Source organism: Vicia villosa, linkage group LG1, assembly GCF_029867415.1.
Source record: "Vicia villosa cultivar HV-30 ecotype Madison, WI linkage group LG1, Vvil1.0, whole genome shotgun sequence".
NCBI lineage: Eukaryota > Viridiplantae > Streptophyta > Magnoliopsida > Fabales > Fabaceae > Vicia > Vicia villosa.
Genome location: NC_081180.1, coordinates 6,115,686 through 6,127,942, shown reverse-complemented (window position 1 = coordinate 6,127,942; position 12,257 = coordinate 6,115,686). Strand labels below are relative to the sequence as shown.

General features: G+C 35.4%; 1 protein-coding gene across 3 annotated transcripts; it reads left to right on the top strand.

Moving 5' to 3' along the window:
* The first annotated feature begins 827 nt into the window (after positions 1-827).
* On the top strand, positions 828-12,257 carry LOC131627367 (formin-like protein 13). Of its 3 annotated transcripts, XM_058898218.1 has the most exons (19): positions 830-1,107; positions 1,597-2,294; positions 3,074-3,295; positions 3,381-4,960; positions 5,064-5,187; positions 5,742-5,813; positions 7,629-7,724; positions 7,820-7,861; positions 8,560-8,640; positions 8,731-8,781; positions 8,890-8,971; positions 9,588-9,682; positions 9,865-9,936; positions 10,025-10,141; positions 10,490-10,558; positions 10,633-10,699; positions 11,558-11,750; positions 11,835-11,893; positions 11,999-12,257. In XM_058898218.1, the coding sequence occupies exons 1-17, from the start codon at positions 1,035-1,037 to the stop codon at positions 11,719-11,721; spliced, it is 3,705 nt and encodes a 1,234-aa protein (XP_058754201.1). In that variant the 5' UTR covers positions 830-1,034; the 3' UTR covers positions 11,722-11,750; positions 11,835-11,893; positions 11,999-12,257. The 3 variants fall into 3 exon arrangements, with proteins under 3 accessions (XP_058754210.1, XP_058754201.1, XP_058754197.1); XM_058898214.1 differs by having other exon boundaries at positions 831-1,107; positions 11,558-11,893; XM_058898227.1 differs by lacking the exons at positions 9,588-9,682; positions 9,865-9,936; positions 10,025-10,141; ... (3 more) ...; positions 11,835-11,893; positions 11,999-12,257 and adding an exon at positions 9,314-9,520 and having other exon boundaries at positions 828-1,107.

Genomic DNA, 12,257 nt, shown 5'->3' with positions numbered 1-12,257 from the left:
CGGCAAGAAATGAGCCGACTTAGTCAACCTATCCAAGGTTGTTTCTCACCATGAAAGAGAAATACTTCTAATGCGACGAAGTGGGACGAACCTGTGAGCTTATCACTTCAACGTCCAAGTCAATGAGAGAATTAAAAGTAATGTGAGAGTAATGATGCATTTCACTTTTATATACTAAGAGTGGGTGAAATTGTTCCCTGATTATGCAACGTGTTGTGCGAACAACCGACTGATTGAATTAGACAACAATTAATACGTTAGAGCCATGATTGTCTGCTTCCAATCAGAGTAAAAGTCTACGTTATTTGTGCACTTCTCTAGTTAAAATTCACTCTTGAATATTTTTCTTATACCTTGCAAAGGATTCAATAAGAGATACTTCCTGGGAGAATGTTCTCTAACCAAAAACATCTGAAATCTGAAATGAATCTTTTAAATAAGATTAAAAGAAATAATTTAAAATGTACTTAAAAAATCAAAGAAGCAAATTGAGAATTTCACCTTTTGAGTATTTATTGTTTTATCTCTTAGGAAAGCGCATGCATAACAAACCCTAATCTTCAACGTGTCTCACGAAGTGGAAACTTTTTTCTACGCGGTGACTCTTTTGAATTATAATCCCGTGAGAGAAGAATTCCGAAAACAGAAAATCCTACAAAGTAAACAGAAATTACCCGTCGTGGATGTGACGGTACACGTGTCGCATATCCGTTATCCACGTCATCAACGAGTCACTGTTAGTCGGTTGGTAACCCCAAACTTCACTCAAATGATTCAGCTACGAAACAAAACCAACGGACCCATCTTCATCTTCCTTTTTTTTTCCTCTTCCATTTTTCACACCGCCAAAATAACTAACAAACAAACAGAACGAAATTTCCAAACTCACTTTTCAATTTTCGTTCTCTCGCATTTTCCTCCACAACCATTTCCTCGCAAATTTCTTCCGATTGAAAATTTTCCCGTTCGCAATTTCATCGCCCGATAACCAGGTTCGTTCTGGTTCGAAAATCAGAATCTGAAGCTTCGCGGACATGGCTATGCTCCGCAAGTTATTCTTTCGTAAGCCTCCTGACGGTCTCCTCGAGATCTGCGAGAGAGTTTACGGTACTTTTTCCTTTCATCATTTTTTTAGATTCCTTCGATTGCACGCTTCTGTTAAAAAACCGCGAAAAAACGATTTTATCGTTCCATAATTCATAAGTGATTCAAGGAAATTAGGTTTTTGTTCGATAATTATTTGGAAAATGCAGGAAAGAGATGTTAATGGAATTTGAAAGGGAATAATAGTAACGTTTTGTTAAAATGAATAAATTAAAAGTAATTAGTAATCAGAAGTGTCTGTGTCGGTTTCAGACACCGACTGACACAAACATTTTTTTTTAGTAATCAGAAGTGTCTGTGTCGGTTTCAGACACCGACTGACACAAACATTTTTTTTTTAGTAATCAGAAGTGTCTGTGTCGGTTTCAGACACCGACTGACACAAACATTTTTTTTTCAGAGGTCTCTGTGCTATAAAGATGATAGTCGTTGTTTATACTTTATTGGAATTGAAAAAATAGATTAAAATTTATCATTTATGTTTGAATGTAGTTTTTGATTGCTGTTTCACTACGGAAGCTTGGAATGTAGAGAAATACAAAGTGTATGTGGATGGTATAGTTGGTGAGCTTAGAGAGAATGTGCCTGATGCTTCTATTATGGTTTTCAATTTTCGCGAGGAACAGACGAAAAGTTTAATGGCAAACGTGATGTCTGAGTATGATATTACTATAATGGACTATCCTAGACATTATGAAGGTTGTCCTGTTCTCAAAATGGAGCTAGTTCATCACTTTTTAAGGTCTAGTGAAAGCTGGCTCTCGCTGGGTCAGCACAATGTGTTGTTGATGCACTGTGAACGAGGTGGTTGGCCTGTTTTGGCTTTCATGTTGGCTGCGTTGTTGATTTTTAGGAAGGTTTATAGTGGGGAGCATAGGACTTTGGATATGGTTTATCGGCAGTCCCCGCACGAGCTTTTGCATTTGTTGACGCCATTGAATCCAATTCCTTCCCAATTGAGGTATCTGCAGTATGTTTCTAGGAGGAATGTGGCCTTAGATTGGCCTCCGCTCGACAGAGCACTCATGTTGGACTGTATTATACTCAGATTCTTCCCAAACTTTGATGGGAAAGGCGGTTGTCATCCCTTGTTTAGAATTTATGGACAGGATCCTTTTAGTGCAGATAAAAGTTCTAAAATGTTGTATTCAATGCCAAAGAGAAGCAAAAATATTCGGGCTTACAAGCAGGTGAATTTGCCTCATGCTTTTCATTCATGTTTTGGTTTTTTGTTTGTTGATGATTTTATTGGAGTCATTACTTTTTAGAAGGCAGGCACTCGTTGCTTATATTATGAAATCTCAAGCCAATTTGGCAGATAATTTGTTTTATCAGATAAAAAAACTACGGTGTTACTTTTGCAAACAGTTGTTGAAATCTGAGAGTAGTTATATTCTTGATATTTCACCTTTGTGCTATAATGCTGGTTTATTTTCTGTCATTTTGAGTACTTGATGAAATATGCTGCATAGTTTTCCATATTTTAAACTTCAAATTCAAATAGTCAATTACTACTCAAACTTGTTTTCCTACTTATTAAATTGAGGTTGAATGATTATGTTTGGTAGCTTGATCCTTGGATCATAAATCTTGGGCATATGCATGTATCTATACTGATGAAGAGCGTGTAAGAACTGAAGGGTCATTAAAGTTTCTCATAGACTTGATCCAAGTGCACTTGACATCGATATACCTGAAATGTGAAAGGAAAGAGAGGGAAATACTTGAAATGCGGAACGCAAGATAAGTTCATACAGTCTATGTTCAGCATGTAGCAAATTTGACCAACAGACCTTTTGCTTATTAGCCTCACAAGGACCCTGTTGAGTTCAGGATGAGTCCATTCCAGTTAAATTTTAATGAATAGATATTTTAATAAGATTACATGCTTTGTTCCTGTGAGCGAGATGAGTCTGCAACTTACCTGAGTTGTGTAATTATTGTGGAGTTCCTTGCTACTGTGTTGCAGGGAGAGTGCGAACTAATTAAAATTGATATCAATTGCCATATTCAAGGTGATGTCGTGATTGAGGGTGTTAACTTGAATGATGACCTGGAGCGTGAAATGATGATGTTCCGGGTCATGTTCAACACGGCTTTTGTTAGATCCAATATTCTGATGCTTAATCGCGATGAAATTGATGTTCTATGGGATGCCAGAGATCACTTTCCAAAGGATTTCAGAGCTGAGGTACATCTTGATTTCGTCTATTGTTTTGTCTTTTTACTTAACTTTCTGACGCTGTATTTGTTTTTTGGTTTATTTTTGTATTAAGATTCTTTTCTCAGAGATGGATGCTGCTGCAGCAGTTATTGCAGATGGTAAATCATGTTTTGAGGAGAAAGAGGGACTGCCAATTGAAGCCTTTGCCAAGGTTCAAGAGATCTTTAGCCATGCGGACTGGATGAACCCAAAGGCAGATGCTGCACTAAATGTGCTCCAACATATAAGTACTTCCGCTATCATGAGTGATAAGTTGGATAAAGCTTCTGATCAGCACGTGGAAACTGCCACATTATTGCGTGAAACAGATCCAAAAACTCCTCAGAGGAAGAATTCATACGAAGCAATACAATCTTTATCCTCAACTAAGCGATTCCCAAATAATGATATGAGTGGAAAAGAAGATAGGACAAGCAAAGTAGATGCTATTCCACAGAGGGATGGTGCATCAGACATCATCTGTCGGGAGACAATCTGCTCACCCGAACGAAGTTTGAAATCCAGTAAATGTCCAACAGGGTCAACAAATCTTGACATAAAACTGCAGGCACCCAATCTTGCTTCACCTGGTTCTATGGATTCTTCTCTTTCCCCTGAAACACCTCCTCCGCGGCCTCCCTCACCTATCCGTGCTAAAGAAGTTCATGATTCTCCTCCTCACACAGAATCACCTCCTGATCATATTTTGCCTTTGCAATCAGGACATCAATCACAAGGCAGAAGTTATTCACCTACTTCTAGCTCTACACCTGGGAACCAACTTTTATCTGCGGTCCACAATAAGTCGCCACCAGCTGCCATTGTTTCACCTCCTTCACATTCAGCAGTTTCTTCAACTCAGCCGCCCCCTCCTCTTTCTTCCAAAACACCTTCAAATGAAATTCCTCCTGTCAAAACAAGACTTGAGTCTTCCCCTTCACAACCTCTAACTCCACCACATCCACCTACCCCCCCACTAAAAGATCACAAAATAGTTAGAGCAGAACCTCCATCACCACACCCTTCACAGCCTCCTCCAAAAAAGGAATTACATGTTGAAACTGAACCTCCTCCTGTTCCATCTCCTATGAATGAGAAGCCACGGGATGGAATTTCTCCTTCTCCACCTCCTCTAAAAGCAGAGCAACCTGTTAGGTTTAAGCCCCAGCCACCTCCACCACCACCTAGTCTTTCAAGGGAAGCTGCATGTCCTACACCACCCAGTCTTTCAAGGGAGGCTGCAAGTCCTACTATAGCACCACCAGCACCACCTCCGCCTCGTCTTTCAAGGGAAGCTGCGAGTCCTACTATAGGACCACCGGCACCTCCTCCACCTCCATCTGCAACACTTTCCTCCAGTAATCCTAATCCTTCATTGCAAAAGTGTCCTCCAGTTCCACCACCTCCAATTCCTTTTGGTAAAGAAGGTCTAAAACCAGGCGGTGGTTTTCCAATGTCTCTTTCTGTGGGAGGTGATGCAAATAATGTCTCAGGCACATCAGGAAATCAATCTAGTTCACTAACAGGCTCAAAGGGACGAGTTCTATCAAAGAATAACTCCAAAAAGTTGAAACCATTGCATTGGATGAAACTATCTAGAGCAGTGCAAGGAAGTTTGTGGGATGAGACGCAAAAATCTGGCGAAGCTTCCAAGTAATGCTGATTGACTTTAATGTTCTATTTTCTGGGACAAGTTGACTTGCATTTCTACTATTTTAGTGTCTCACCTTCTTCTGCTTGTATTATCTTAATGTAGAGCTCCAGAGATTGATATGTCAGAGCTTGAGAATCTTTTCTCGGCAGCAGCCCCGAGTTCAGGCCTTGCCAAAAAGTCAAATGTCCAAAGTTCAGTTAGGCCTAAATCTGAGAAAGTGCAACTGGTAAATTAGCTTCTTCAGTTTGTAGCAGCATAGAGAGTGTTTTTGGATGTTTAGATAATCTAGATGTTTATGTCTGAATATGATAGGGAAAAGCAAGAAAGGTAATTAGGGAACTGTATCTATTAACTAATATAGTCCCTTCCTGGTAATTACAACCCGTGGTTATTCTTCTATGCCAGCACCATATAACCCTAGAGGAGTAAGTTGTATCATATTCATATGTTAGCTTGTTGATGGCAGAAACTTTTACAGAAACAAAGTATCAAAATTGCCAACCACAAATTTAATTTAGAAAGTTTAAGGATGATTCTGCTGTATAACCAACCCATCTTGAAATTAGTAGTGTCTTTAGACTTTATTCCTCTATTCATTTTACAGAACTATTAGAGTTCACTTGTATAGTCAAGTGTGGGAACTGTGAAGTAATAAATGTTGTATGGTAAAGCAGCTCTGTTTATCATTTTCTGATTGATATACATTTTAAGGTCGTGCTATAGAGGTGGTATTTTCATATTCTTTATTTTGATTTGGCCTCTGATTGTCACTCCTTGCAGATTGAGCATAGGCGGGCTTGTAATTGTGAAATCATGCTTTCAAAAGTGAAGGTGCCATTGCATGATTTAATGGTGAGTTTGATATTACATTTACTAGCTGTACTAAAAAAAAGTAATTGTTTGTATAAAAAAAATGAAGTGTTATTTAATAGGAAAACTATGCTTTGATTGGAAAATCTGTAACTTGTCATTTTTTAGTTCTGTTTGATAGAAATTGAGATCTTAATACTACAATAATGTATTTTATTTCTGACAGATTAGAGATTGCAATAGCTGATTGTGGGCCTGTTTGTTTTGACTTTATTCTTAGAATGCAATTTATTTCTTACAAAAAGTGGTTTTTTATACAGGTCTAAAAAATTAACAATTAGTTTTTTTGGGAAAACATAAATATCAAAAATGATTTACTTAAATGCTTTCTTCGATTGATAATATCTAAAAATAGTAAGTGACTTTAAAAATCGTATCATAAATCACTTTTTTCTGCCCAAACAAAAGTGTTGTGAAATTATATTAACTTAACTAGACTCTGTGTTTAGATTTGCAGTGACAAAAAACTGATTTTAAATGAATTGGTTTTGATTAAAAGAGAATTGAATATAAAATAATGCCGATATATTATATAAAAGTGAATTGAACAATCAATTTGAAGCTAAAAATCATTTATGGAGGCAAAATAAAAAATATTGGAGCGCACAATGGCATCTTAAAACTATTTCTACACTTCTGGAATCACTTTTGTCTCTCCAAAAATTGAATCCAAATTCCAAACATGCAGTTAATTGGGAAACAAAGGTATAAGGCAAGGCAATAGTCCCATATTATGGTGTGATAATTTCTATTGAGGAGCATAGAAAGTTAGACTAAGGAGAAAGAAAAGTTTCCGTTGTATTGTGTGAAATATTTGCAGAAATTTTTAGAATTTTCTTAAATATTTTGCTTTGTTTTCGACTTCAAGCACTCCATACACCGATAGCATGTGCTTCATTCTTCAACAAACTATGAAGAGATTAGAAAGGCTGCTGTCTTTATTTATTTATTTATTTATTTTAGGTGAGAAGTACTGTCTATTTATATGCCCACATAATGGTTGTAAGAAAAACCATTGTCGTCAGGATATATTTTTTGTGAGGATAAAGGTTGAGCTGTTTGACTTTACCTTTTAAGTTTATTACTTTGTACATTGTTGTAGACCTTGCTTATAAGAAATTATTAAAGTGCTGTTTTACCCGGTTGTATATGAAGTTGTAACGATATGATAGTAACTGGTACCAAATAGAGAAACATAATAGAAGTAACTTGCTGTTATTAATGATAGAATAGGTAGTACAATATAAAGACACAACATTCACAATCTTGACATAAATAAAATAAAAGATAAATGGTTCATATACTAGAATTTCGAGAGTCTTGGTCTCCCCTCCAAGAATTCAAGAGCTTAGTTTCTCCCTCCCAAATAACAACTTTTAATTTTCAGGATAACTTTCTAATTGTGGTCTTTCCTTATTTATAATTATTCCTAGTAGAAACTGAATTAGACAACTGCTTACAAATAACATAAACTGTCATGGAAAGTTATGGTTGGTCAGTTACAGTCTCTTCTCTTATAATAATTATTAATAAAAGGTCTAACACAATGTTCCTCTACCCTCTAGTTAATGTGTCTAAAGAAGAGGGGAAATGATAGAATATGGAGTTGCAATTGTCCACCAAGTCATCGATATACTTCTGTTTTGGGTCTGTCATAGTCCATAAAAATAATTTGGGACTTGTGATACTGATTTCCATTATTTTCTAGTATTGTTCATGAAGTGTAATTATCTAGTTGATTTGATAACTGCTAATATGACTTTTATTCATGATAATGGATTCTCTAAAATATTCCAGAGTTCAGTGCTAGCACTGGAAGAGTCGCTTGACGTTGATCAGGTTGAGAACCTCATAAAATTTTGTCCTACAAAAGAGGAGATGGAAATAATCAAGGTTTGTAGATAATCATGGTGACTATGCTCTGTTCAAGTTCCTTAACGATGAGTCTCCCCTTTTTTACAATTTTTTATTTTTTATTTATCTGGCAGAGTTATAACGGGGAAAAGGAAAAGTTAGGGAGATGTGAACAGGTATTCAAGGTTTTTATTATAGGTCTTTTAGATCTCTTCTGCCAGATCACAATATGTGAATATTTAAATTTGAGCAGAGCTTAAATATTTTTATGCCTAACTATCTTCAATGGTGGAGACTGCATTTCTACTTACTCTGAGATGGATATGAATTTATCTATGAAGCACAGACTCCAACACGGACACTTCAACACCGATAATGTAAAGATATAGGACACCGACACCGCTATATATAAGATAATATTTGAGTTTCATTTACCCCTCTATCATTAAAAAAAATTAAAAATATTCTATTCAAAATTAATATTTTTAATTCTTCATTGATATCATTGTTTCAAAACATGTTTAACCCTTTTAGATGTGCATGAGATTTGTCAAAAATATGTATTAGGTGTGATGAAGCAAAAACAAAAAACAATTTCTTTTTGAAAAACTTGTGTGAATTGTGTAACACGTGTTGTATGAGTGTCATATGGGTGTCGGACACCGATTCAACAAGTGTCGAAGCATATAAAAAAAAGCCATTTTTTTGAAGACACTTATCTGACTTTTCCGACACTTGTCTGACTTTTTCAACACGTGTCGTATGAGTGTCATACAAGTGTCGGACATTGACACGCGTCGGACACCGCGACATGCCTATGCCTAGAAGTGTCCATGCTTCATAGGAATTTATATTTATGATTTTTTCATCACAGTTCTTCATGGAGTTAATGAAAGTACCACGGGTAGAATCTAAGCTCAGAGTATTTTTATTCAAGATTCAGTTCCATTCTCAGGTATAAAGATTTCCTTTTACTATCTACCTCAGTAGGGGAAAAATGAATTCAAGTTTACTTCCAGTTTGACCCTGCTAATATTTTGTGTAGGTTTCCGATCTTAAAAATAGCTTGAATGCTGTGAATGCTGCTTCAGAAGAGGCATAATATCTTCCTTCTGCTGAAACAGAACTTTGGCAATCTTTTCTTTCTTTTTTTAATTGAGAAATGACATTTTGGATGCTGTGGTGATAATATTTTCATTTTCAGATCAGGAGTTCTGTCAAATTAAAGAGAATTATGCAAACAATACTTACTCTAGGAAATGCTTTGAATCAAGGAACTGCCAGGGGTATGTTTAAACAGTTGTATATAAAAATAGATAGATAGATACAATACAACATGAATTGTGATAGCAAAGAAAAGTATCAAATTTTATACTTTCTGTTATTTCTAGTCCTCATGCTTGGTACACCTGCATTAGTCTTCCCTATTATTTTGACAGTGTTTGATCTTGTATGTGCAAATATAACCAATCACCTGATTTTTGTTTACTTTTCCCTTTGCCTTTCCCCCCTTCTTTCCACAGCAGTGTGTGGACTACTCTTCTTTTTCCTCTTCTTTTTCTCGTGAGTTGTGCAGTTATTTAAAAGAATATAGACGTAATTTTATGATATTTAAATGAAAAATGTAGATTACAATAAAGAGAAGGTGATGAATGAGTTAAATTCAGACTGACAGACTGTGGTTTTCTTTCTAAATTTAGGTACTGAGAAAAGAATAATTCACATTTTGCATTTTTTTCCTCTTATATTTTTGCTTAAAACTGTCGTCGACTTGCCATTGTTCATTTCCTGTTAAAATTTCCGTGTGCTTTCTATAACCAATTTGTACCATATTACATTTGATACTCTTAAGAGTTTAGTCTGGTAATTGTGATATGTTTATGCTCTCCAATCTCTGTCTAGGTTCTGCTATTGGATTCAGATTAGATACCCTTCTTAAACTGACTGAGACACGTGCACGGAACAACAAAATGACTCTCATGCATTATCTTTGTAAGGTAATCTTGCTATTTATTTATTTCTCGTTTTTTTCTTCATTTAAAAAAAAAAATCATTAGTTTCTTTTGTGTAACGGAGTAAATCTGAAATTAAGTTGATGTAATATGTAATATTCTGGACAACATTTCTTGTACTTGCATTTGAAGAATTTCTATCTTTAATGCATCAATATTGCACATAGGTGTTAGATGAAAAATTACCAGAAGTTTTAGACTTCTCTAAGGATCTTGCTAATCTAGAGCCAGCGGCAAAGGTTGTAAACTTCTCCAATCCTCATTTGTTCATTATATTGATAGCAATTGTATACCTACAACAACACTGACTAAACTAGTTTGATTCAGATCCAATTGAAGTTCCTGGCAGAGGAGATGCAAGCTATAAACAAAGGGTTAGAGAAAATTGTTCAGGAACTATCCACTTCTGAAAATGATGGTCCTATATCAGAAAAGTTCCGCAAGGTGTTGGCATCATCCCTTGTACATTTTTACTTCTTTCAAGTTCAAGATTTTCACAAAGCTATGAATAAGTTATTCTACAATTATCTGTGAATCTCTTATATGTTAAAACTAATTGGAGCCAATTGGGCCTGCAATCATGTATGTGAAAACCAACAATATTTGTTTGTTCCCACTCTGGAAGCGGGCACTGAGGATGGCCTCTTATTGGTCTAATATGAGAGTTTGTATGTTCTTACTTTAAGAATGAGGGAAAGATAAAAAAAATATGCACATTGGTAAATAAATCTGATTTCATATGATTGATTTTATCCACTGGCAGTCTTTTAACACTTTTTCTTTTTCCTTCAGAAATTGAAAGACTTCCTATGTTCTGCTGAAGCTGAAGTTCGCGCACTGGCTTCACTATATTCTGGGGTGGTAGGTCCTCTGATATATTTTGAGATTTTGACATCATGTATAGGCTATGCTTTTCTTAGAGTCTATATTTACAGGGCAGGAACGTGGATGCATTAATTCTTTATTTTGGCGAAGATCCATCTCGCTGTCCATTTGAACAAGGTGTGTGACTGTCTACACTTTAGATATGACATTTGTTTTCTGTAGCTGATTGAGTGAGGTCCCATTTTTTTGTTTATGCTAATGAATACTCTCTTTTTAGACAAAATGTTATTGATACTTTTAGCTTTGCACTTCACTAAAATTAATCCCATTTCTACTATATAGAAAAGGCTTTGGTCGGAGCCCTTACACTTGAAATAAAAAATATTATTGTATAAAGTACTCTATAATTTCAGAGTATGTTCATTCCATAATGAAAAATGCCCCTTTTGTAAGAGAGTATATAAAGACACTCCAGAAACAAGAAGTGATTTAAGAAATTAAAATAAAAACGAAATTAAGATAAAATCAATTAGTATTGAGGCTAATAATAATTAAATATTTCAAGAGATATATTCTGCAAGTTTATGCATGAATTATTCTCTTGTACCTGGATATGAAAATTCAAAATTTTAATGTCAAAATCTGTCTATTTGTAACTTCCCGACTATCAACTGGATGTTACTTTTTGAAATGATATGTAATTGATTTCATTTTTGTATGTAAATTCTTTAATGTCTTAAAATTGCATTAAGTTGGATTTCTCAAATTATGGTGCTTTAAATCCTATTTTCCTCCTGAACGTCAAATTATAGAAAGGTTTCTTTCACCAGTTCCAAACTGAAGCTTGGAAATGGTCAATTGCTTTTGCACCTTTTCTCTTCCTCTTCCATTGGATAGACCCCGCGCCTTTGAATTTTAGTTGAGACACTAATATGGGAGCCTATCACATCATTCAGTTGAGGAGCAAACACAAATATTCTCTCAACTCGTTCTTCAGTACAACTAATTCTTGTTATTATTTCGAATTTATTGTAGTTGTCACAACTTTGCTCAACTTCACTCAAATGTTCAACAAAGCCCACGAAGAAAACTGCAAACAGTTAGAGCTTGAAATGAAGAAAACAGCAGATAGTGAGAAAAAGAAATGTGAATCAGAGAGGATATTGCCTAAAGTAATCCGGACAGGCAATGTGAAATGAGCAATTATTAGAGGACACTAGTTTTGAAAGTTGGTATATGTTCTAGCAGGAGTACGAATTTAACCAGACAATATTGCCTCTGATTTTTTTATTTTATTATTCTGCATGTATAGTGGCACATATAGTAGTAGCTGACGAGAACCGAAGAACTGCATTACACTACAAGGCTGAGGTAACTCTTTGAACCAGTTGTTCTCTCACTTTGGTTTTATTTTCGTCTTCCTTTTTTTCCTATCTCAGACTAGTTATTCTATTTGCTATTTGTGAATCATAACAGATGGTGGAGTTTGCATGAGTGGTGTCATTTGCCAACCAACTTGTATATAACTTCCATCTCCACTCTGAAACTGTATGATTGTAAGTATAAGTATATATCAAGAACCAGGGTATTAGTTTTTATTTTCTCTCTGCCCTCAGTCTTGGTTCTCTCAGCTAGCAAAACAAATTTCACGTTTGTAGTGTAAAGCTTAAATATCTTATTGTATAGCTTATTTATATGGTATATGTATTTTATTCCATTGATTATTTGTACTACA